The sequence below is a fragment of the Nansenia antarctica genome, assembly GCF_963989245.1.
Source record: "Nansenia antarctica genome assembly, chromosome: 9".
Classification (NCBI taxonomy): domain Eukaryota; kingdom Metazoa; phylum Chordata; class Actinopteri; order Argentiniformes; family Microstomatidae; genus Nansenia; species Nansenia antarctica.
In genome coordinates, this window is record NC_137679.1 from 37,016,274 (window position 1) to 37,041,715 (window position 25,442).

At 51.2% G+C, this 25,442-nt stretch overlaps 1 protein-coding gene across 1 annotated transcript in view; it reads left to right on the plus strand.

The window, feature by feature from the left end:
* Positions 1–8,030: 8,030 nt before the first annotated feature.
* Positions 8,031–25,442, plus strand: part of fto (FTO alpha-ketoglutarate dependent dioxygenase) — a gene marked incomplete at its 5' end in the record, with an annotated part of 108,507 nt that continues 91,095 nt past the window's right edge. Inside the window, 7 exons of the mRNA XM_080539736.1 lie at positions 8,031–8,042; positions 8,143–8,220; positions 8,602–9,769; positions 11,944–12,069; positions 15,450–15,529; positions 16,298–16,441; positions 23,707–23,826. Coding sequence (XP_080395862.1) covers positions 8,031–8,042; positions 8,143–8,220; positions 8,602–9,769; positions 11,944–12,069; positions 15,450–15,529; positions 16,298–16,441; positions 23,707–23,826 — 1,728 coding nt within the window. The remainder of the gene's footprint in view (positions 8,043–8,142; positions 8,221–8,601; positions 9,770–11,943; positions 12,070–15,449; positions 15,530–16,297; positions 16,442–23,706; positions 23,827–25,442) is intronic.

A 25,442-nucleotide genomic window follows, 5' to 3' on the forward strand; every position in this document is an offset into this window, starting at 1 on the left:
CCCTCTCCGCCCCCTCCAGTGTGGGTGGGAGGGGGGAACGAGCCTTTGTACGTGACAGAATCCTCTTTCTGTCCCGGGCTTAAATGAGTTGGGTCCAACCCAAACCGAGGGGGCGCATCTCAGTCCCTCACCACTGTTTTCGCTGGCTTCATATTAACCCCCTCCACTTAAACACATGCATCCAGTACGCCACCAGCAATTACATTTTTCAAATGGGTGGGTTTGTAAACCTACTGGCTGTTAATCTGTCACCATTGAAGCTACTGGGAGTGAGTGTAAAGAGGATTAAGCCATTCAATTCCTGGTAGAATATTTGCCTTTGTTCGGAATGAGTGAAGGAAAAATAAATAAAGAATAGGATGATGGCTTCTGAAGCTAACCAAATGCCTCCTGCCATATTTGGGATTTTCCTAATGCCATTATAGACAAGTGATCTTGCTTGAGGATTCCACGAATACAGTCAGAAAACATGTAAACATTCACAAATGATATCTGGCCCAGTAATTCAATAGCAGTCTTGATTGCAAAGGTGAGACAAAACAGTCTGTTTCAATGAACGGAAAAGAGGGATGGCTGTGTTTGTGAATGTCATTCATTTTCTCATTCATGTTTTTTTTTTTTTTTTGTGACAGCCATGTTATTTCCTCTTCTTAGGATTAGATTTGGATTGTTTATTGAATGTATTTATTGTTTTAGTGTGTTTCTCATCTAAGGTACTAGCACCACTTAGGGACAGTAAACAGGGTTAGGGTTAGTGACATTGAACCAAGGAACTATGTAAGCTAGCTTGTGAGTTAACACAAATAGATAGTACTCAATTAAAATATAAAGACACTATTTTAGCTCTGTTTTACCCTGTGATTTAGCCCTGATTTCGAAAGTCTTCGTTTGGATTGTAGATCATCGTTATCCCCAGTGAAGCGCTAGGCAGGAGATGGTGTGATGTGGATTGTAAAGGACACGGAGGGAAGGGAAGTCTGCCTCATTTGAAGGGGACTGCTGTCAGATGAAGAGTTTGATCAGCTTGCGCTGCGTTACACAGAGCCGGCTTTCTGCACTTTCTAACAGTGGTACTGGATTAGAAACACAAGCCACTTCCACTGTGATCAGTCACTCACACTCACACAAGCACACACACACACACGCACACACACACACACACACACACACACACACACACACACACACACACACACACACACACCACACTCAGAATGACTGAAATCCTCTCTCCATTCCAGCCTCATCCATTTGCTAGGCCTGGTTGACCGTAGCCCCCAGGGTTTAGATGATGACTATTGTTGATACTTATAACTGTTACTAGCTAGAATTGTTATTCCTGTTTTATGATGATTTGTCTTTTGTGATGGCCACATATGATCAGTGTGTAGTAGTACTGCCTTAGCTGAGGTAAACAGTCTCCAGGCAGAGTCCCAGTGCTGGAACAGACTACCTGACTGGCTGACTGACTGACTGACTCATGAGACCCTCTGCTTGACTGGTGTTGAACCCATGTTGTGTTGAGAAGATGTGTGCGTGCGTGTGTGTGTGTGTGTGTGTGTGGGACCACTGTGGCCTCGCTCCACAGAAGGCCGTTTCCTCCCGAGCGTTATCGAATTGTTTACGTGTATATCGAGATCTCCAGTCCCTCACTTTGGGAACAAAAATGTCCAGGTGTGAGCATCTAGGAGGGCGGCAGCGGTGGTGGTGGCAGCGGCGGTGGCGGTGGTTGCGTTCCCCCAGCCCCGGCTGAACCTGGAGGAGCGTGACAGCCACTGGGGCAGGGAATTTAACGCTCCGGCTCCTTATCGATCCCGTCCACCCCGCCGAGCCCCCGGGCGGCTCCTCCAGGCGGATGCAGAGGGTGGGCGGGGGGGGGGCGGGGGGCCCCGGACCGGGGGCCCGGGTGGGTCTGTCCTTGACACGGCCTGTGGGACATGCCTGGAGGACGCCCCACTTCCTCCCCCCAGCCCCCCCCCAGCCCCCCTCAGCCTCCCCCGGGCAGGCCTGCACTTTGCAAGAGTCGTATTGATTTTGTCGGAGGGGGCCGAGAAAGTGTGGCTGGCTAGCGAGAGAGTGAGGGGGAGATGGGGGGAGAGAGAGGGACAAAGAGAGGGAGAGAGAGAGAGAGAGCTCTCTAAAGCACTGACTTCTCCTTGACTGCACCTCGGGACGCGACAACGTTGTTAGAACCCCCGTCTGAAAACTGCTAATCACAGTCTTTCAATCAACGCTCACTTCCTTCTCTCTCCCTCCCTCTCTCCTTCCATCCTCCTCCTCCCCCCCCAACAAATCCGGCTGCGTCTGAACGCCCAGGGACTGTCAGTGTTAAAACGGGTCCATTCCGTGTGGAGAGAAAAAAAAAGCTGACCTCATGAAACCATGTTGTAATTTGAAGGTGAAAACTAAAAAGCCTTCTCTATCGACATAATCCTAATGGAAATGTTATAGCCTGCCTGCAAAATAACAATTAAAGGCAAAGTGGCTAACACCCCTGCTTTTCTGCTTATGTAAGGCAGGCGTCTGAAGACCTCTTAAATCTGCTCTGCTCTTTTCTCTCGCTCTCTCTCGCTCTCTCTCTCTCTCTCTCTCTCCTCTCTGGATTTGACACCCGGTAAAGGTCACAGAAACATCTTTTTCTCCTTTTAGGTGTGGATAAGTGTGAAATAGATGTCGACACCGTGGACACATTGAAAAGCACTTAAACGGACAGGCCTTGTATGTGCCAACCTGTCAGTGTATAGACTTACCCCAGGTGCATTTGTAAATACTTTGGGATGATTGATCTGAAAAACCTCAGGCTCTCTCACTTCGCCTGACAAGGTTACACCTGCCCATGGCTGTCTCAGAAAGTGTGCTTAAAGACTGTGTGTGTGTGTGTGTGTGTGTGTGTGTGTGTGTGTGTGTGTGTGTGTGAGTGTGTGAGAGAGAGAGACACAAAAAGAACATGGAAGATAGCTTTCATCACTGTTTAAAGGACATGGCTGTTTTGTGTTACTCTATAAGCCTTGTGACTGTGTGTGTGTGTGTCTGTGTGTACACTGTGTGTGTATGTGTGTGTGTGTGCATGCATGCTCGCTTGTGTGTGTGTGTGTGTGCGTGTGTGTGTGTGTACACACCGTGTGTATGTGTGTGTGTCTGTCACAAAATCAAGTTCGCAATGGCCTGTGCCTGAGTGAACGCCTAGAAGTGAACACGTCTTCTGTGTTTAGTCGGTGTGTAAACACACACGTTTGTACAGGCCTATTGTACTGTGCACGTGGTTAGTACAGCGCGGGGGTCTAATGAATGACTCCCGGTGGTCGCCCTGCAGGGCTGGTAATGTGATTAGTAGATCCGTGTTCTAAGCAGGGCATGAACGCTCTGCCCAGCGCTGCCCCTTTAAATGACTGGCTCCCGTGTTCAAATAGATGGATGGACGCATTTTAATATAAATGATCCCACCTCTCCCTGACCTGCTGTTAAGTGAAATGAACAATGTCCCCTTCAGCCCAGAACAACAATTAGTGAGAGAGCACGCCATTTTTCTTCACCTACCTGAGTGAATCTCGACTGAAAACAGCGTGTGTGTGTGAGTGTGTGTGTGTGTGTGCATGTGTATCTGTCTGTGTCTGTGTCTGTGTGTATCTATCTAAATCAGTGTTTGAGTGTAAAGGCCGTACCCAGTGTGAGCGGGACATAACTCACAGAGTGTTTTACAGTATATTCAAAGCCTGTCCCACTGAGGGAAGACAATTTAGACAAGGTTGTAATGATGAAGCAGTGATTAAGCCGGGGCTTTCCTCCACTGAGTTCCGTGGCTAATTGCCTGCCCCTTATTCCAAACACCTCTGTCACCCGCGGAGGCCGGCGGAGGTAGAAATCGGAGGACGAGGTCATCGGGGAGTCCGTGGAACGGAACGAGGAACGGTATCAAACGCACAGCGTGTGTAAAACCCTATTCCGATGCTCGATGCGTTCAATAATTGACGAATGATTTGACAGCCGACTCCTACGTGCCCACACTGTCTGACCAGGACGCGCCGGGCAGCGGGTTCTCACAGGCAGATGAATATGCATATCCACCCCCGCGGGGGCGAGAGCGTGTGGGCGAGGGGTTACACATTACAGCTGCCCTGGCTCCGAGGTCAACCTAGGCCTCTCAATCTGTTATCCATTCATTACAATGTTCACTCACTCATCACTTAGCTCCAATCCCCCCCCCCCCCCCCCCCACCAACCATTACAGTTGTTAGTGATGTGTGTAGGTGGGTGGGCGGTTTGGAGGTGTTTTATGAGCGGATTGTGCCACAGTCTGTCCAAAACAAAATGTCAAATAGACATAAATCTCACGAACTTAATTTAGGGCTTTTCTATGAAGAGGTAGTGAGTTAGACAGTGTTGGAACCCCCGGGGGCCTGTATGTTAAAACAATGTTGTTAGTGTGTGAAAGAACGAGAGACTGACAGTTTGTGAGGAAAGCGCGTGTGTGTGTGCGTGCGTGCGTGCGCGTGTATGTGCATGTGTTTCAAGTTTATTGTTACGTCGTGCGCGTGTATGTGCATGTGTTTCAAGTTTATTGTTACGTCACATTACACAAGTATAAGAGAGTCAAAATCCGTAGGCTTCGGTTCCTGACATTGCAGCACATTGTGTGCGTGCATGTGTGTGTGCGTGTGCTCGTACAGTGTATGCCTGTGAGTGTGTGTATGCGCATGTGCGTGTGTGTGTGTGTGATGGCACCTAGGTGGTGTGTTATCTCACCGTGGCTCGAGGCAGTCAGAGACATGCCCTGTGCATGAGGTACGTGGTGTAAGTCACCGAGGGAGGGGGGGGGGGGGAGGCCCGGGGGCTGCTGCTCAATGCTCGACATGTTTACTCAGGTGTGAGGCTCATCCGTTTAGTCACCCCCCCCCACCCCCCAACAACCCCCTCCCCTCCCCTCACGCACCCCCCGGCCCGAGGTGGGCACTCCCCTGTCCTCCCCGCCACCCTTCCTGTCCTGGGCCGCCCCACACCGACTCCCCACATTCTGCGACGGGGTGCCAAATGGAACAGGGGGGCGGAAGTGCGTTTGATGTCCTTCGCCGGACGCCCCTGTTTGAGGCCGATGTTCTACAGACCTGAGACCAGAGGCCTGTCAAAATATTTGATTCACCGTCACTTTTTCGCGAGAGGAGAGCCGCTCCGAAATGGATGTCACACAAGTACCAATTGTTTGCTTTCTAAACAGTGAGCTCTATTAGGCAGCTACCTCTCAATACGTCAGCCTGGGGCTGGGGCCAGAGGCTTGGGGGGGGGGGGGGGGCAGGGGGGAACACGGAGACATGGAGGCTTGTGTGTGTGGGGGGGGGGGGGCAGGGGGGAAGGCTACCTGTCTCTCCAGGACTGTAGCTATAGCTCCCTCTAATGGCTGGAGGACTGCTTCCACTTTGGGCCACCATCCACCATTTACAAAGTAGTAACTGAGTGAGTCTGGGCCCAGCCCATTAAGAACCACATTATTAGACCCAGCGGTACCGGGCTTCTGCTGGACCGATGTTGGGTAGCCAGCACACAAACCCGACAGAGGAAATGTTCCATGGTCTCCAGACAGCGGGGGTTCCTGAATAGAGAGTTATTTTGGGCCATTGTGATCTAAGCGGTGGACATTAATCTACTCTCTACAGAACTCTTTGAAGGTGGTCATTAAAATGTCAGGAAAGAGAGAGAGAGAGACAGAGAGAGAGACCGAGAGAGAGAGAGAGAGAGAGAGAGAGAGAGAGAGAGAGAGAGAGAGAGAGAGAGAGAGAGAAAGAGAGAGAAACAGAGAGACTGTCCAGATCTGAGCAGAACAGCCCTCCCAATTTACTCATACTCTCTACATGATATATTTCCGCGGCAGTAAACAGTCTGGCCATGGAATAATCCCATTAACGGAGAAAGATTAAAAACACAACATCAGATATATCACCCAGAACAGACAGTTGGCACGGTTACAGGGGTAGCATCCGTGTTATTATGGGATTGGTAATCCCGTTTCTTTAGCCAGAGTGGAAAAGCAGGCCTTTTTTTTTTGTATGCCTTGTTGTTTTTCCCCCTCTCTCTCTCTCTCTCTCTCTCCTCTCAGACACACTGCTCTCTCTCTCTCTCTCTCTCTCTCTCCTCTCAGACACACTGCTCTCTGATACAGGCAGAGCCCATCTGCTTCAGAAGGGATGGGGTTGTCTCCTTTTCTCTCTGGAATTTGTGAGTGGCTTGATGTATTTGACATGTGCGTGACAGCCCGGTTGTATGCTATTGGAGCTGAGGCTTGTGTGTGCTATCCGGCCCAGCTGTGTGTGCGATTGTGTGTGTGTGTGTGGGAGAGAGTGTGAGTGAGAGTGTGTTTTTGTGCGCTAAGGTCGAGTTGGCAATGTCCTACCAACCAGCCTTGTACACATATACAAACACACACACACACACACACACACACACACACACACACACACTTGTGCTTACGTGCACAGTATGTGCTACTCACATATTACAAACAAATGCAAACACAGTAGCCCATCCTCACTCATCCTCACACATCAAAATGACTTAGAAGCACTGTACGCACGCACACACACACACACACACACACACACACACACACACACACACAAACACACACACACACACATGCAAACACACACACACACACACACACACACACACACACACACACACACACACACACACACACAACCCTGGAGCCTGGTTTGATATCCTGAGCTACTGCCATGAGCTGGAATTTGACACCAATGAATATGTGTCAGGTTGTCAGGTTTTATTCGGTTTTTCCTCCTGGCCCTTTGAACAGAGGCTGGCCATGAATAGTGTATGTACTTTTGTTTGGTAGATCTCAACTGTCTGGTTTTTCCCCCCTTCTTTCTGTTTGTTCCATTCTAAATAGAATAACTTAGAGGGGGCTGTACACTCGTGTTCATCCGTTAGAAACCTTCAGCAGGTGTTGTGTTGGTTAGCCTGCAGGTAAAAAGATATGTCCCCTGAAGGAAAATCCACTAACTGCTTAGATCTTATGGATTCTGCTACGGTGCTTTTACACTACCACTCTGCCGTTTCCCCTCACGATGTATAGCCTACAACATACTTTTTGTGTGGGTTTATCCTGTTTTTTAAATCCAGTCCTCTTTGGAATCGTGGACACAACCTTCTTTTTTTCCCCCTTTTTTTTTTTATGCCTGCACTTTAATGTTATTAACAGGACATTTTATGTCGCTCTAAAAGTCAAGACATATTTTGGCAGTCGACTCTCACATTCCCCCCCCCGAAAAAACGTCCCGCATGAGGTCTCTGGCATTATTAGGCTGGGCCCCGAAACGTGAGACGCGTGTAGTAAATGTCTGGGAAATATATACGAGGCCTGCTCTCCTTAAACATCACAGCCCCCCCCGCTCACGCTGATCCTGGGGGAGAGCAGGCGGCGGCGTTCACGCCGGTGTCCGCACATTTAAAGGTCTAAAGGCAGAAGCGGGTCACTGACGCAGCTCCCTCCCTCCCTCCCTCCCTCCCTCTCGCCCGCCCGCCCGCCGGCTGGGGACTCTGCGCCATGCGGTGGCTGTCTGTCTGTCTGTCTGTCTGTCTGTCTGAGGTGCACCTGTGGGGAGCGAATAGAGGGCGGACGCAGGCAGACGGGGGGGGGGGAGGATAGGAGAGGAGAGAGAGGGGAGGCACTTGTGAAATTTATTTGGGTATCGCAGTTTTACGTTGGTTGCTGTTGGATTTACAGGTCGGAATGGAATGTGGCCCAATGAAAAGCACTTTGATCCATCCACCAGGTTGGGCTTTTATTGGAGGAGCAGAGTACGGCACAGGGCATCTTTTATAAGGTTGCGAGGAACCCCTACTGCAGCCTTCCCCCCAAAAATCATAAAAATGTGAGACGACAATGAAGGCGACGCAGGGATAGTCGTCGGGATATCTGGGCGGTTGGATCGGATGTGTCTGCGCACGGTTGCCATTTAAAGACGCACGGCATTCCTCAGCTCCCAAACGCCTGAACTATGCCTACTGTTCACTTCGGAATGGCTTTTCCAGTAAATGTGACCTGACTTCTGTGTGTGTGTGTGTGTGTGTCTGTGTGTGCGTGTGTGTGCTCACCTGTGCGTGATGTGTGTGTATGTGTGCTCTACTCAGAGGCGCAGGCTGCTCCAGGAGTTGGGAGACCAGAGGATCCCCTTCCTAGGGCCCTCAGACCGGGGCTTCCAGAAGCTGGTGAGTCAGGCCTCTCCGCCACAACAACAACAACACCAACAACACCACCAACACCAACACCAACACCAACACCAACACCAACACCACCAACACCAACACCAACACCACCAACTTCACCAACACCAACACCTTCACCAACACCAACACCAACACCAACAACACCAACACCAACACCACCAACTTCACCAACAACACCAACACCAACACCTTCACCAACACCAACACCACCACCACCACAACAACAACATAGCCCTCCTGCCATGCCACAGGAACTGGAGAACAACAAGGCCTTATTGTAGCAATGAGCCCAGTATTTCCACTGTTTCCACTGTTGTGGTTGTGTAATGAGTCAGTCTGTGTGTTTCCTCTCTCTCTCTCCAGTGGGAGTCCAGTTACTCCGGCCTGGTGCTGCGGCGGTCCTGCGCCCTGCCTGCGGAGCTCCATGGCCGGGTCCAGGCGGCGCTGCTCGCCCTGCGCCGGCGGGGCTGTCTCCTGAGGGACCTGGTGCGGGTGCGGGACCGAGACATCTTCACCAATGTCTCCCGGGCCCTCGTGGGCCAGGCGGGAACCACATACCGTTACCTGGACACGCGGCTGTTCGCTATCCCCTGGCACAGCGAGGACAAGGACGCCGGAGGAGGAGGAGTGGGGGCCCAGGGCCCGGCCGCCTGCTGCGACCCGGACATCAGCGCTGCCTGCAAGGCACTCTGGGAGCTCAACTGCTTCTTCTGCACGGACGTGGCCACGCACAGGAAGGAGAGCGAGACGTTCGCGCAGTGCAAGAGAGAGGGGGAGGCCAAGCCGAGCGAGGAAGGGGACACGGAGTCCAAGCACAGCGAGGAGTCGAAGCGGAGCGAGGAAGCAGGGCAGAGCGAGGACTCCAAGCCGAGCGAGGAGGGAGACACGGAGTCCAAGCACAGCGAGGAGTGGGACTTTGAGTCGAAGAACAGCGATGAGGGTTGCTCCGGGTCGAAGCAAGACGCCGAGTTGGAGGCCGAGTCGAAACACAGCGACGAGAGCTGCTCCGGGTCGAAGCAACAAGACACGCAAGACACCGACTCAAAACACAGCGACGAGGCAGAGGCCGAGGTGACGAAACTGACGAGTGAACTGGGGGGCACGGGGGTGGGGGGAAGACGCAACGAAGGTAAAAGCACGGGCTGGAAGCACAGGCCACAGGCCCCGAAAACAGCGGCCTCCGAACCTGTGGAGGAGGTAGGAGTCCAAGAAAAGCCTCTGGCAGAACTCAAGCACAGTCTGTCTGGGTATCACATCGAAGACGAGAAGGAGGAGGAGGAGGAGGAGGAGGAGGAAGAGCAGAGCGGCCAGGGCTGCTCCCACCCGAGCCCTCCCCGCCCCTCCTCGTGCCCCGGACCGGCCCAGTTCAACGTCACCCTGCTCAACTACATGGACCCGGAGGCCATGAAGCAGCTGAAGGAGGAGCCCTACTACGGGATGGGCAAGATGGCCGTCGGGTGGCACCACGACGAGAACCTCGTCAGTCGCTCGCCCGTGGCCGTGTACAGCTACACCTGCCACGACGACAAAGGTGAGAGGTCAAAGTTCAGTCGTAACTCCACTGTCTCAGTCAGCGACGTCAGTAGTACGAACCCCCCTTCAACCCCCCCCCGAGACTCAAACCGTCACAGACACATGATAGTTACGATAGAGACACATTCCCACCACTTTCAACGACACGACGGTTATCATATTTTTCATGACTCCCCTCTCAAAACACGCAAGACAGGGAGATATTTTTGTCTCTCTATCCCCTGTAATATCAAGTTTATCTCTGTGCCTTTTCCAGTGGATCAGACACTCTCACCTCGTGTCTGGGGCCGTTACCGAGGCGCCGGCGTCTCAGACATGGCCTCCAGTGAGGCAGCCATCTGATCTATCGGTGTGATAATGTCACAGCGTTATCAAATGTCATCTACTGGGCTGTTTCTGACAGGCCCGCCTTATCGCTCGCAGGGAGGAGGGGAGATCTCAGACTCGGGGATTCTGGGGTCTAAACACACAACGCTCGATGGCACACTACAAAAACCTCCCTTATCACTGTCGCCACCCATCTGATCTCAACTAATTTCCTCCAGAAATGATCAATGTGTAATTATCTGATATGGAATAATGAGCCTAAACTCCTTTGATAGCTGTTGCATGACTGTACCGTGTAGACACACAGTGTTTCGGTTGTTTCATATACGCTAGTGTCGTGTCCTGGCGATGTCGGGCTGGTGTGAAAGGACTCTCTGAAGAGACCACACCTCAGGTGAGCTCATCGCTATCTGTATCTGCGATCAGGTAACACGGTGGTGTCGGAAAGTGGTGTGAGATCGCTGGATGACGTTTGTTTCGCAAACATTCAAGGCCATCTTTTCTCTCCCAGTTTCGTTGTCGTAACGTAAGGAGTCTTTCGTAAGGAGTCTTTCGTATCCAGGGGTTGTATCCCAGCAGCCTTTGCAGCACCTCATCTCTCAGAGTTTTTACTAAACAGAACCACCTGCTGTTAAAGTCTGTTGAGTTGATTTTTTCTTTCTTTCACTTTCACATTTTGAACTTTGACCCCGCGAGAACGTGGTCTTCAAACGCGACGGGACCGGGGTCTGGAGGTATTCTTGCAGCTGTGCCTTTGTAGGCCCAACTGACCCCACAGCTCCAGAACTTCAGAGAGAAAAACCCCTAACAAAAGACTTAACCGCGCTAACCCCCTCTGCATGTTACTCCAAACGCTACGTTCACCTCGGCCCTATCCCTCTGAAGACTGCCAGAACCCAGATATGAAATTGTTACTGTATGGAATGTTGTGTTTTACGAGAGAGGGGGGGGGGGGGGAGCCATGTTTTTTTTCTGTGTACATTGTTCTTGGGCAGAGAGACAGAGAGAGAGAGAGAGAGAGAGAGAGAGAGAGAGAGAGGCTCTCTTTTCCGACACAACAGTTGAGCCATTGAGCAGAAAACCAGTCGTTGAGTAACCACCAGAGCCTGTTTGCACGACACCTGCCTTCTTTAACACGCTTCTCATGTCAGGAGCAGCAGACCTTTCCTCTAGACTCTCTTTCCCAAGGCCTGGCCGGTATTCCAAGTGGTTTTTATTTAGAGTAGGCCAGCTGCTCCGATCCAGAGGAATCTGGCGTGGCGGAGTGTTTTCCGGCTGTGAAGATGATGCTCCTCCGTTCCGAGGCCTTGGGGAGCAGTGTCATTAGTGGCTCTCAGAAAGCACTGGCTGGAAATTAAGTTACTATTTATCCGTGCTGAGCAAAGGAAAAGGCAGCCGTGGGGCAGAGAGGGGCCCAGGAAGACTTTAGTATTGATTTTGCTGAAGGGTGTTGGCCGGGCAGATCTCGTTTTCTTATTGTGGCATGGAGGGAGGGAGGGAGGGAGGGAGGGAGGGAGGGAGGGAGGGAGGGAGGGGGTCAGACGAGACCAGGAGAGGGACACGCGCACACACATGCATGCGCACAGACACACACACACACACACACACACACACACACACATACACACACACACATACACACACACACCCACATACACAGCTTTCATCATATACAGAATATACATAATATTGTGTGAAGATACTGTATGCTAATACGATGAGTAGAATCAAGGTAAACTGTACCAGTTAGCCATCCAGGCCTCCTCCTACAGTATGTGATGTAAGTGGCTGAGCCTGTGTTGAGGTGTATATGACCTGTGTTGTGTGGATGCGTGTGGTGGGCAGGTGTCAGCACGGAGGAGGGCACCGCGGAGAAGAGCAGCTGGCGCATCGGCCTGAAGGTTGCCTGGGACATCCACACCCCCGGCCTGACCCTTCCTCTGCAGTCTGGAGACTGCTACTACATGAGAGGTAGTACACACACACACCCACGGGCACGCACAACACATACACACACACACACACACACACACAAATTCGCACAAACACACTACACACACACACACACACGCACACGCACACACACACACACACACACACACACACACACTCGTGTACACACACACACACCCGCGGGCACGCACACATGTACGCATGCACAGACACACACACACACACACACATACACACTACACATACACACACACACACTACACACACACACACTACACACACACACACACACACACACACACACACACTACACACACACATACTACACACACTACACACACACTACATACGCAAATGTCTGCGTCCGGAGGTAGCAACACTTTATGACATGATGTTTTTAGTGTTTGCTTTACTCCCGGGTCCCCAGTGACCAATTGAAACAGGATGTCCTCCCGCCTCGCTCTCCTCTCCCTGCTCTGAAGTCGACCGGGAGCACCCCTCCTACCCCGCCACAGCTGGCGTGTTTGGCCCCCTGCTCGCGTAGGCCCTAAGGTTCCGTGAAATCGCGAGCATTAGGAAAGGTTAAGAAAACCAAATGTTATTGTGTGAAGTCCTGTTGACCCCGGCGCTGGTGGCGTCTCTGCGGAGAGGACAGGCCGCGGGCCACGGGGGTGTAAATCAGAGCCTAAATGTTGATGGCTCCAACAGATGTCCCTCCTCCTCCTCCTCCTCCTCCTCTTCCTCATCCTCCTCTTCCTCCTCTCCCGTGTGTACTCTGGCTGCTCTCTATGCCTGTACAATACAGTACAGTATACAGTCCACACACACACACACACACACGTATACACACATACACACACACACCTTGCGTACAGGTCGGGGTGTTCATTTCCCGGCATCGTAGGTGAAATATGACTATGTGTGTTGTTTAATCTAGCCACTCCCTCAAGACAGACATACTCATCGGTGTGAAATCCACCACCTTTGAGCTCCGGTACGCGATAGGAGCAGGATTGAAACAGCACCACAGCTGTACTTCTTCTACTCCACCTCGTTGGAGAAGATTTACAGTCGGAAAAAAAGCCTCACTTTTGGGTTCAGGCATGATAACAGAACGATGGGCTGGTTCTGGACGGCGGCGTAATTGGACGTGACTGGCGGGGATTTATGGTCCAGTCGGCGAGGGGCGTGCGTCCCTGAGATCCCCAGCACGTTTCACCCCTGATAGCTGCTCACTCACACACACACACACACACACACACACACACACACACACACACACACACACAGACACACACGCGCACACACACACACACACACACACACACACACACACACACACACACAATCAGTCAGTATCTACCGCCAGTCCACCTGAAAGAAAATGTCTATGAGATGCAAAAAAACTACAGTCTTCAATCCAATCCAGGGTTATAAATCAAGAACCCCCTCCTCGGTACTACCCCGGTATTTATCGCCTGTCTCGACAAGGGACAGAAAGAAAGACTATCTTTGTGACGTCTAGCGATGAGTGGTTTGTGTGTAAAAAAAAGAAAAAAAAAAGAAAGAAGAAAAGCACAGTCTTGTATGTATGACCACATACACCGCCACGGCGTTCTAGCACCATTTGTCACTGCCTCGCCCTTTGAACTGCTAATGTCGGTGCTGCTGTGTGCAAATTGAATCAGCGTTTATTCCTACCAAATGGAATTTCAGTGGTTAAAAAAGAACAATGCAAGTCTTGACACCGGGGCTGTTTGGTAATCAGATTTCCAGCTCCCAAATGCACGGGGGACTTGAGAAAGAGTTGACCCAATATCTTTAAAAGCCTGCTTCCCGGAACAAAAGGACAAGTGGCACCAGATGAGGGGTTGAAAGAAAGATAAATATTTATTACAGGAATCGAATTTGCCTGCTCTGAAGTCCCACAGAGCTCAACCAGACGCAAGTGGAACAGATTGATGGAGATCATTTGTTATTGGATATAAACTGTTTTAAAGACGGGAGTAATTCCGCCGCGAGAGCTAATCCCTCACAATCTCATCAAGTGAGGAAGGGAAAAACAGAGGGAACTTGTTTTGTTTTTGGTCGTGCCTCTTTTTCTTTATTTGGTGTCTTTCTTTCTTTCTTTCTTTCTTTTCCTTCTTTTTCCCACACAATAATATCTCCTTCCTTGGAGCGCTCAGTTGTTTGACTTCCAAATCACAGGCATTAGCCGCCACTCTGCTCAAGGCGGGTGTAAATATGCTTGTGAGCTGTGAATGACAGCTCTGTCATGGCTAAATTAATTATTGGTAGGATGCAAATAACAGCAGAAGCTAGACGACATCTAGACACACAGACGAGCACATGGTGTTGATACACAAGAAACAGCAGTTGGGCTCCTCTCGGTAGCTCCCTCGATATTGGGCAAATGTTTGTGGATATAATTCCTCCATCTTGACAGATTGAGAGTGATCTGGGAGTCTTTGATGAATGGAGTTGATGGAACACGCGTATAAACACAATCCTATTGGTTCAGATGGCTCTTCTGTTCTTTGTGAGAGGAAGTCAAGGATGTCCCACAACACTGATACCTACGACATACAGCAGGCTACAGACCAGGGTCAGATAGTATTAGAAATGTTTTCCAATACTTTGACCGTTTGCTTGAATCTGCCCTGGAGTGCCAAAAGGGTGGGGTTTGCACTTTTGGGACTATTCCATTGGTTCAATTTGCACCAGGCTAACATGATCAAGCTCTAAGCATTTGAAAACATCATTTCAAATACTTCAAATACATTTCAAGATACTTTGAACCCCATTGTCTGGTAGACAATGTTTTATCCTATTTTGGGGTGGATTGTGTTGTGACTGTGTAGTGATTGTGTAGTGATTGTGTAGTGATTGTGTAGTGATTATGTAGTGATTGTGTAGTGATTGTGTAGGGAATGTGTAGTGACTGTAGTGACTGTGTAGTGATTGTGTGGTGATTGTGTAGTGACTGATAGTGTAGTGATTATGTAGTGATTGTGTAGTGACTGTGTAGTGACTGTGTAGTGATTGTGTAGTGATTGTGTAGTGATTGTGTAGGGACTGTGTAGTGATTGTGTAGTGATTGTGTAGTGATTGTGTAGTGATTGTGTAGGGACTGTGTAGTGACTGTAGTGACTGTGTAGTGATTGTGTAGTGATTGTGTTGTGATTATGTAGGGACTGTGTAGTGATTGTGTAGTGATTATGTAGTGATTGTGTAGTGACTGATAGTGTAGTGATTGTGTAATGATTATGTAGTGATTGTGTAGTGATTGTGTAGTGACTGATAGTGTAGTGATTGTGTAGTGACTTTGTAGTGATTGTGTAGTGACTGTGTAGTGATTGTGTAGTGATTGTGTAGTGATTGTGTGACTCTGTCTCCAGATGATGTGAACCGGACCCATCAGCACTGTGTCCTGGCTGGAGACACGGCCCGGTTCAGCTCCACACACAGAGTGGCAGAGGTGGGATGACTGATCCTTATTTCTCTGTCTCTGCATCCGTCTCTGTCTCTGCATGTCTCTGTCTCTGTCTCTGCATCTGTCTCTGCATGTCTCTGTCTCTGTCTGTCTATGTCTGTCTCTACCTGTCTATGTCTGTCTCTACCTGTCTCTCTCTCTGTCTCTACCTGTCTCTCTCTCTGTTTCTACCTGTCTCTCTCTCTGTCTCTACCTGTCTCTCTCTCTGTCTCTACCTGTCTATGTCTGTCTCTACCTGTCTCTGTCTCTGTTTCTACCTGTCTCTCTCTCTGTCTCTACCTGTCTCTGCCTGTCTATGTCTGTCTCTACCTGTCTATGTCTGTCTCTGCCTGTCTCTCTCTCTGTCTCTACCTGTCTCTGTCTCTGTTTCTACCTGTCTCTCTCTCTGTTTCTACCTGTCTCTCTCTCTGTTTCTACCTGTCTATGTCTGTCTCTACCTGTCTCTCTCTCTGTCTCTACCTGTCTCTCTCTCTGTTTCTACCTGTCTCTCTCTCTGTCTCTACCTGTCTATGTCTGTTTCTAGACTCTCTACCCGTCTCTGTCTCTACCTGTCTGTCTGTCTCTACCTGTCCGTCTGTCTCTACCTGTCTATGTCTCTGCCTCTACCTGTCCGTCTATCTCTACCTGTCTATGTCTCTGCCTCTACCTGTCTGTCTGTCTCTATCTCAACAGTATGCCTACCACACCAGATATTCATCCATTAGGACAATAGAAGTTCAATAAAAATACCTTGCTGTGCCCTGCCGCCCACAGTGCTCCACGGGGACTCTAGACTACATCCAGGCCCGCTGCCAGGAGGCCCAGGCTAACCTGCGCAGAGACCCAGACACAGGCACCCAGACCCTGCTCTCCCTGCTGCCCTCCACCCTGCGCAACTGGGAGGAGATACACAACGAGGTGGGTGGACACGTGTGTGTGTGAGTGTATGTGTGTGTGTGTGTGTGTGTGTGTGTATGTCTGTGTGTATGTGAGTATGTGTGTGTATGTGTATGTGTATGTGTATGTGTATGTGTGTGTATGTGTGTGTGCGTGTGTGCGTGTGTGTGTGTGTGTGCGTGTGTGTGTGTGTGTGTGTGTATGTGTGTATGTGTATGACTATTTCAGTTTGAGTTGAATTTGAGAGCGTGTGTGTGTGTGTGTGTGTGTGTGTGTGTGTGTGTATGTATGTATGTGTGTGTATGTGTGTGTGTGTGTGTGTGTATGTATATGTGTGTGTGTATGACTATTTCAGTTTGAGTTGAGCTTCGAGAGTGAGTGTGTGTGTATGTATGTGTGTGTGTGTGTGTGTGTGTATGAGTGTGTGTATGAGTGTGTGTGTGTGCGTGTGTGTGTGTGTGTGCGTGTGTGTGCGTGTGTGTGTGTGTGTGTGTGCCCACCTATTTCAGTTTGAGTTGACATGAACGAAATCAAAGGTTTCACCTCCGGCCTCGCGTCTCCTCCTACCTGTTCTCACAGCGCTACTGAAGCGTTCTGCGTGTGTTTGTTTTTCTACCCTTTCCCTCCTCCACGCACCGTGCAGTGACACAGCCTGCCCTGCTCTGATTACCCGGGCTAAAGCCCTTCTGGAAGGCAGAGTGGGAGGGTGTCACTAGCCAGGTTAATCAGGTTCATAACACCCTGATGTTACCGGGTTTGGGGGAAACGTCTCCTTTCTGAATGGAATCCTCAAAATCATTTCAAATACTTCAAATACATTTCAAACGTCTCCTTTCTGAATGGAATCCTCAAAATCATTTCAAATACTTCAAATACATTTCAAACGTCTCCTTTCTGAATGGAATCCTCAAAATCATTACAAATACTTCAAATACATTTCAAACATCTCCTTTCTGAATGGAATCCTGGTTGTCCTGGTTTGTCCTCTCCGGCGCCACGGTGATGGATCGTTAAAAAAGCCGCCGGTCGGTCCTCCATATGTTACCTAAGGACGGAGTCACGACACACAGAACAGTCAGTGAATCTGTCTGCGGGGGGTGGGGGGTGGTGGGTGGTGGGAGGGGGGCAGTTTACAGTTGTAGCTTGCCCTAGCCCCGCTAGAAGCTAACGGTTAAAATAGCATTTCACCTCTTCCCATCCCAGCCCCCCTTACCCCCACCCCACCCCAGCCCACCACCCCCCACCTTCCCCTTCAGCGTTCCCAGGTTACCACCAGCACCCCGGCGCCAACGCGCACTGCCGCGTGGCCATGACAGATGAGCCTGGCGTGAGGTTGTTTAAAGGTTGTAGCCCAGTATTAATTATTCAGAGACCCAAACAATGGGCTGTGTCAAGAGCAGCGGTGAGCACCTCCGCTACCCCCCCCTCCCCCCTCCCCCCTCCTCCCTCCTCCCTCCCTCCCTCCCCCGGCTGGAGGAGCAACACCTGCTCACCCGCCGCCGAGCCCCGCCACCACAGGATTACCCAGCAGCCCAGGCCCCGGCTGGGGGTACGCACAACGTTTATTTAGGAAAACAGGACACTATTTATAAAAAGGGGGCGAGAGAGGGGGGGAGGGGAGGTGGGGTTGTGTGTGTGTGTGTGTTGTGTGTGTGTGTGTTTTCTCTCAGGGGTTGGTCCGTCATACCTGGCGCTCGGATGATCGATTGGCCCATTTGTCGGAAGTAGCCCACGAGGGCAGAACACCCAGTTAAATGATGTATCGTTGGCCTGAGTTATTTATGATTCGCCGGTGCCGGTTTGGCGGTCGGCGGTTGGCGGGCGCATATTGAGCGCGTCGTGTTTGACATGGACGACCAGCGAGGGGAACAAGCCGGGGACTCGCAGGCAGGCTGACCTGACCAGCACCTTCGACGGGGGTATTTCCTTAAAAAAGTGCTAAACAGGCTGGAGCGCTGTGTCGGAGCTGATGTAGAATGGATGCCGTGCGGTGAAGGGAGCTGGAGGGGGGGGTTGACAGTTGTTTAGGGAGAGGGAGGGTGTCGGGCGCGTTAAGGGGGTCTGACGATGATGAAGCTGAACGTCTGCCATCTGAGTATGCGTGTTTTCGGAGGGGGGAGGGGGGGGGGTAGGGGGGCAGGGTGTGTGTGTGGGGGGGGAGCGTGTCTGGGGCAGGGGTTGATGGGAGAAAACAGCACCTGGCTTAGCGGTGAGGGAGGGAGGAAGAGAGTGATGGGTGAGAGAGAGAGAGAGAAGCCCCGCCCTCATATGTGATGCCACTCTAAGCAGCACAACCAGTCGTGTCCCTCTGCTTTCATCTGTCTGTCTGTCTGCCTGTCTGTCTGCCTCTCTGTCTGTCTGCCTGTCTGTCTCTCTGCCTGTCTGTCTGCCTGCCTGCCTGCCTGTCCGTCTGCCTATGCCTGCTTGTCTGTCTATCTATCTGCCTACCAGCCTGCCTGTCTGTCTGCCTGTCTGTCTGCCTACCTGCCTGCCTGCCTGCCTGACTGCCTGACTGTCTGCCTGTCTGCCTGCCTGCCTGCCTGGCTGCCTGCCTGCCTGTTTGTCTGTCTGTCTGTCTGTCTGCCTGCCTGTCTGCCTGCCTGTCTGCCTGTCTGCCTGTCGGCCTGTCTGCCTGTCTGCCTGTCTGCCTGTCTGCCTGTCTGCCTGTGTGACTGTCTGTCTGCCTGTCTGCCTGTCTGCCTGTGTGTGTGTCTGTCTGACTCTCTGTGTGTCTGTCTCTCTACGCTAGTTGGTACAGGGGCTAGCAGGCACCACACGGCACACAGCCTCCGTGTTTGGCTTTGAAATGCTAATCCCAGACACAAACGTCTTGTCTCATTTAAAGCCACCGTGTCACTTCCCAGGTGGGTGTGTGACAGTGTGCCCACTGGGACCCCCTCCCTCCTCCCTCCCCTCCCTCCTCCCCTCCCCCCAACCCGGAATGAAGTCTGTCCCAACCACCACCACCACCACCACCACCACCACCAGTAAATAAATATTGGGAGGGAGGGGACAAACTCAAGTCCCACATGTCAGGAACGGAGAAAGTAAACCAGAAGTGGAATCAAGTACTTGTGACCTTGCGACGTCCTGTTGGTTTTCCAGGCCAGACCGAACCACTCCCCGGTGGGCACTGCTGTGTTTGTGTACGCCCGCCTCTCCCTCTGCTCTGTGGAGAGAGTCAGAGAGTCAGACAGAGAGTCAGAGAGTCAGACAGAGTTCTCTGCTCTGTGGAGAGAGTCAGAGAGTCAGACAGAGTTCGGAAAGAGTTTTTCTTTTTTTTCTCATTCTCACACACATCTCATTCGCACGAAGGGAAAAAGAAAAGAAGAGAAAAATGTAATTGAAAATCTTTCATGCGGGTGGTGGTGGAGGTGGGGAGGGGGGGGGGGGGGTGGGGGGGAAAACAGTATGATATTTTAGTTAAGTGTCATACAGGAAAGGTTGATGGTGCTGGAGTGTGTGTGTCAATATGTGTGTCAGGTGTGTGTGCGTGCGTGTGTGTGTTAGATGTGTGCATGCGTGCGTGTGTGTTTGTGTCCGGCCATTGTAGCCTATGTGTGATAAGTGTGAAGTGTGTGTGTGTGTGTGTGTGTGTGTGTGTGTGAGTACAGTCCCTTTCAGGGTAGGCAGGCACCGGTGCTCAGTGTTGACGTGGGGCCAGGAGAGTAAACAGAGAGACGCAGGGTTCGTATCGATCGGACCCTCATCAGCTCCTACCTCGGGGGGGCTTCGGCCGGAAATTGATTGGTCCTGCTAAGGGAATACCATGAGGTGTGGAAAGAATCGCGCCTCATTAAATCGAAGAGAGAGAGAGAGAGAAAAAAATGGGGGCTACTTGGATTTGACTCCGGGGTCGCCATGGTGAGCGGGCGGTCGGCGGCGGGGGCTAATGTGCAGTTAGCACGTCCGTCACCTGGAGAGATGACAGGCTCCATCGCAGGGGACCCCCCCTTCTCCCTCCCCTCCCACCCTCCCCTCCCTCCCACCCACCTCCCCCAGCCTCCCAGCCTCCCAGCACCAGGGCAGGAGAGGAAAAACTAGCCCTAACGGCCTTACTCTCTCTCAATCTCTCTTTCTCTCTTTCTCTCTCACACACTTTCGCTCTCTCTCTCTCTCACTCTGTGTGTCCCCCCCCCTACCCACCCACCCACCCCCGGCCCTGCACTCTATTTCTCCACCTGGACAGGTGGCATTTAGTCTGCTCTTCTCCCGCTCAGTAACTCACAGCCGGACGGCTGAGGGCTCCAAATGCCAGACGCCCCCCGGCTCTGTCGGCTCTGTGGCTGCCCGTCGGCGGTGCTTGGCGGGGGAGGGACATCCGTGGCCCGGTTCAAAGCGGCGCCACGGGGCCGCTGTCCTCCCCCGTAAAAAAAAAAGGGGGACAGACGGACAATCAGAGAGAGAGAGAGAGAGAGAGAGAGGGATGGGGAGCGATGATGGAGACGGAGCGAGAGGACATCTGATAGTTCCTGTCCTCTCTCTCTTTGTTTGTTGTGTCGGGAGCTGTGAGCGATCGTAGGGGAGTTCGCGGAGCAAGGGAGAGAGAGAGGTGGTTGAAGCGGTAGGTCTATAAAAGGCCTGACATTTCTTTGAAGGGGACGGTTTGTTGTGTTGTATGGAGCGGTTGCGAGGGGTGCTGAACAGCGTCCGGCTCCGTGTCGGCTCCCTAAGACGCCTCCCTATCCCCCTGTATGTCAGACCCACTGTGATCAGCGGCTCCTTTGGATCCAAAATGGCCGACACCGAGTCACCACACCCGGGGGCCGCTGACAGCCGCTGAGAGAAGGACGTCACGGGGAAAGCTTTATGTTTATGTTTAATGTCAGCTTTATGTTTATGTCAGCTGCACCCTCTCTCTCTCTGTATCGCGTCGGGCTTGTTTGTGATATTGCGTTAGTGTTCCACCGCACCTCACATTGTATAATACTCGGTAAAAGAACAATAAACAAGAGTGGTAGTTGTTGAAAAGGAACAATAGCTCTTGTTGTCTCTTTCACCCACATATGATATGCGAGTCTTTTGTACTCGTGCGCCTTATGTTATTCTGTTGTCTATGTCAAACGAAATGGGGCATGTATTGTTTGGAGGATGATACTGAAACATTGCTTTGTTGGATGTTTTTTTCGGGGGGAGGGCAACTCCTGTGCGCCTTTCATTTGCATTGCCAGCATTTGGAGCAATCTTTGACACACACACACACACACACACACACACAAACATACACGCATGTTAGCACACAAGCACTCACGCAGGCAGGCACTCACACACACACACACACACACACACACACACACACACACAGACACAGACACAGACACACACTCAACATCAGTACCTACACCTGGCTACGTGAAGCATCCTTGTGAGGATTAAATCAACACTTCAAACGAGCACCAAACAAAACCACTCCCAGTGGAGGAGAGGTGAGGTGCTCTGCAGGGTAAACTGTCATCCCCCAAAGGGAGGAGGGAGGGAGGGAGGGAGGGAGAGGGGGCTGAGGGGCAGGAGGAGGGAGGGAGATGGGGATGAGGGAGAGGAGAGAAGGAGAGGAGGGAGATGGGGATGAGGGAGAGGAGGGGGTATAACCTTGTCTCACAGGGATGACCATCCGCATATACACACATTCTAGCAGTGCTCTCTGGGACATCCTCCCTACCCCCCCCCCCCCCACACACACACACACACATCTTTCTAATTAGGGAAAAATCAAAAACTCTTTAACCTATTTTCTCACCAAACATTCTGAAAGAGAACAGAGCTCTTTGGGCCTTGACAGAGGTGTTATTTCCTGTGTGTGTTGACCTCGTGCTTCAGTGAGCACACAGGGAGCACACACACACACACACACACACACACACACACACACACCCCTGCATATCAATCTATCCAAACAAGCCGTGTCTAGGTTGTGGTTAACAAGACCACCAGGCCAGAGAAGAGCAACTGTCACTTGTCAAAGTCACAGCTAATCAAATCAGTCCTTAAAGCATAGAAATATGAAACTTAGACAGTCAATACAATCAATACTGAGCCGTCAGCTTCATGTTGGCTTGACTGATCTCCTCCCACTGCATCGGGTCAAACGTCTACCTCCACCACCACATGTCTACCTCCACCAGCCTCCCCTGGTGTACTGTAACTCATTGTGTGACTCTCTGTGTGACGGTCTCTCTCTCTGTGTGACTGTCTCTCTCTCTCTGTGACTCTCTCTGTGTGACTGTCTCTCTCTCTCTCCCTCTCTGTGACTCTCTCTGTGTGACTGTCTCTCTCTCTCTCTGTGACTCTCTCTGTGTGACTGTCTCTCTCTCTCTGTGACTCTCTGTGTGACTGTCTCTCTCTCTCTCTGTGACTCTCTCTGTGTGACTGTCTCTCTCTCTCTCTCTGTGACTCTCTGTGTGACTGTCTCTCTCTCTCTGTGACTCTCTGTGTGACTGTCTCTCTCTCTCTGTGACTCTCTGTGTGACTGTCTCTCTCTCTCTCTGTGACTCTCTCTGTGTGACTGTCTCTCTCTCTCTCTCTGTGACTCTCTGTGTGACTGTCTCTCTCTCTCTGTGACTCTCTGTGTGACTGTCTCTCTCTCTCTGTGACTCTCTCTGTGTCACTGTCTCTCTCTCTCTCTGTGATTCTCTGTGTGACTGTCTCTCTCTCTCTCTCTCTGTGACTCTCTCTGTGTGACTGTCTCTCTCTCTCTCTGTGACTCTCTGTGTGACTGTCTGTCTCTCTCTGTGACTCTCTGTGTGACTGTCTCTCTCTCTCTGTGACTCTCTCTGTGTGACTGTCTGTCTCTCTCTGTGACTCTCTGTGTGACTGTACCTCTATGTAACTGTCTTTGTCTCTCTGTCTCTCTCTCTATGTGTAACTGTACCTGTCTGTGTGACTGTCTCTCTCTCTGTGTGACTGTCTCTCTCTCTGTGTGATTGTCTCTCTCTCTGTGTGACTGTCTCTCTCTCTGTGTGACTGTCTCTCTCTCTGTGTGACTGTCTCTCTCTCTGTGTGACTGTCTTTCTCTCTGTGTGACTGTCTCTCTTTCTCTCTCTCTCTCTCTCTACCTCTCTGTGACTGTCTCTCTCTGTGTGTGACTGTCTCTCTCTCTCTCTGTGACTGTCTCTCTCTCTCTCTCTGTGTGTGACTGTCTCTCTTTCTCTCTCTTTCTATCTCTCTGTGACTGTCTCTCTTTCTCTCTCTTTCTATCTCTCTGTGACTGTCTCTCTCTGTGTGTGACTGTCTCTCTCTTTATGTGACTGTCTCTCTCTCTCTCTCTGTGTGTGTGTGTCGTGGTGCAGGTGGAGTTTGAGTGGCTGAGGCAGTACTGGTTCCAGGGCCAGCGCTACACCCGGTTCTGCAGCTGGTGGAGCCGACCCATGGAGCAGCTGGAGACCCACTGGAGGGAGATGGAGCGCATGGTAAGACTGGAAGCAGACACCTGGGCCGTAGGAAATCACTACATACTGTACAATTACCTCTTTATGATTTGAAGAAACTGTTTTGCTATAGTATCTACGGTTATAGGCCTGGTGTGTGGCTGTTACCGTCGAGAACATGTCTCTCAGGGGAGGCTGGTGGAGGTAGAAATCGGAGGACGGCCTCGTTCCGTTCCACGCGTCACAGCGCAGCCCCGTCCTCTGATTTCTACCTCCACCAGCCTCCCCTGATATCTACATGTCTATCCCTAAAGGAACGGTATCTGTCGTTTTTTTTTTCCACTGTCTTTTTTTCCCCCATCTGTCACGCTCCACTGCAGTGGATCCACCGAAAGACACACTTGAGCAAATCTTAGCATTTTTAGTTTATTCTATATGCGAGCACATATTGGTGACAAGAAGTACAATATGTTTGTTCCTAAAAGAAAGGAAGAGCACTCTTAGCGCTGATGCTATTGGACCAACGTTTCAATGGCATTCATTGAAACCCTGAAGAAGGCAGCTTGCTGTTCGAATGTTGGCCCAATAAATAATTAGCATCGGAGCAAGAGTGTGGTGCTCTCTTTCTTGTCTTTTAAGTGTCACCCGCCAGCCAGCACCTCAGAAAACTATGGGTGTGTGTTTTCTTTATTATTATTTATTTTTTTATAGCACTACGTCGTTCTAACATGACCAGGACTCACAGGGGAGAACCGCTAGCTAGCTTAGCATGACCTCAGGCATGAACCGCTAGCTAGCTAGCTAGCCTAGCACGAGCTAACTGACTGCTCTGTACTGTACATATGAGTGTCTTCAAATCAAACGCGTCCGTGCAGGATTTCATCGCTCGAAAACGACTTCATCTGATGCGTCTGACTTCTAACTCTGTGTTCACATTGAAGTGTGCTTGTGAAATGGCAGATGGCCTCAGACTGTGTGGTGTCGGGAGTGTGTCACCTGTTTCAACATGGCCTTACTCAGCCTCCTCACACCACCGTAGCGCGCGGGGGGGGGGGGCGGCGGGCTGGAGTTGATCTGACACCCCTCTGTTGGCTGTGGCATGAGGAATGTCTTCTGAGTCATTTCAGATGTACAAATGAAAGAGGACACACTCACTCTAAAGTCTCCTTAGTCACTACTACTCTGGTGGTGAGAGAGAGAGAGATGAGGAGAGAGAGGGAGAGAAGAGAGATAGGGAGAGGAGAGAGAAGGAGAGAGAGGGAGAGAGGGAGAGAGAGAGAGAGAGAGAGACACAGACCTCCAGCCTTGCTGCTGTGTAAAGTGTATGTCATTGAAACACTCTGTAAGAAAGAAACAGCAGGGGGCACTCTTGTATCACTGTAGCGCTGATGACCAGAGCTGAGCTCCCTCTATCCCTCTCTCTCTATCCCTTTTCTCTCTCTCTGTCTCTATCCCTCCCCCCCCTCCCCCCCCCCACCCCCACTCTCTCTGTACTCTCTGTCTCTGTCAGTGGCGGGCGCTGAGCAGTAATCACATCTAATGCTAAGGCGGGGATAAAGAGAGGAGTGGAAGGCAGGCTGACTCCCAGCCACAGCAGAGCCAGGCCCAGGCGAAGGGAAGGCTCTCTAGAAGCTACACAGCCAGGACAGGGGGATGGA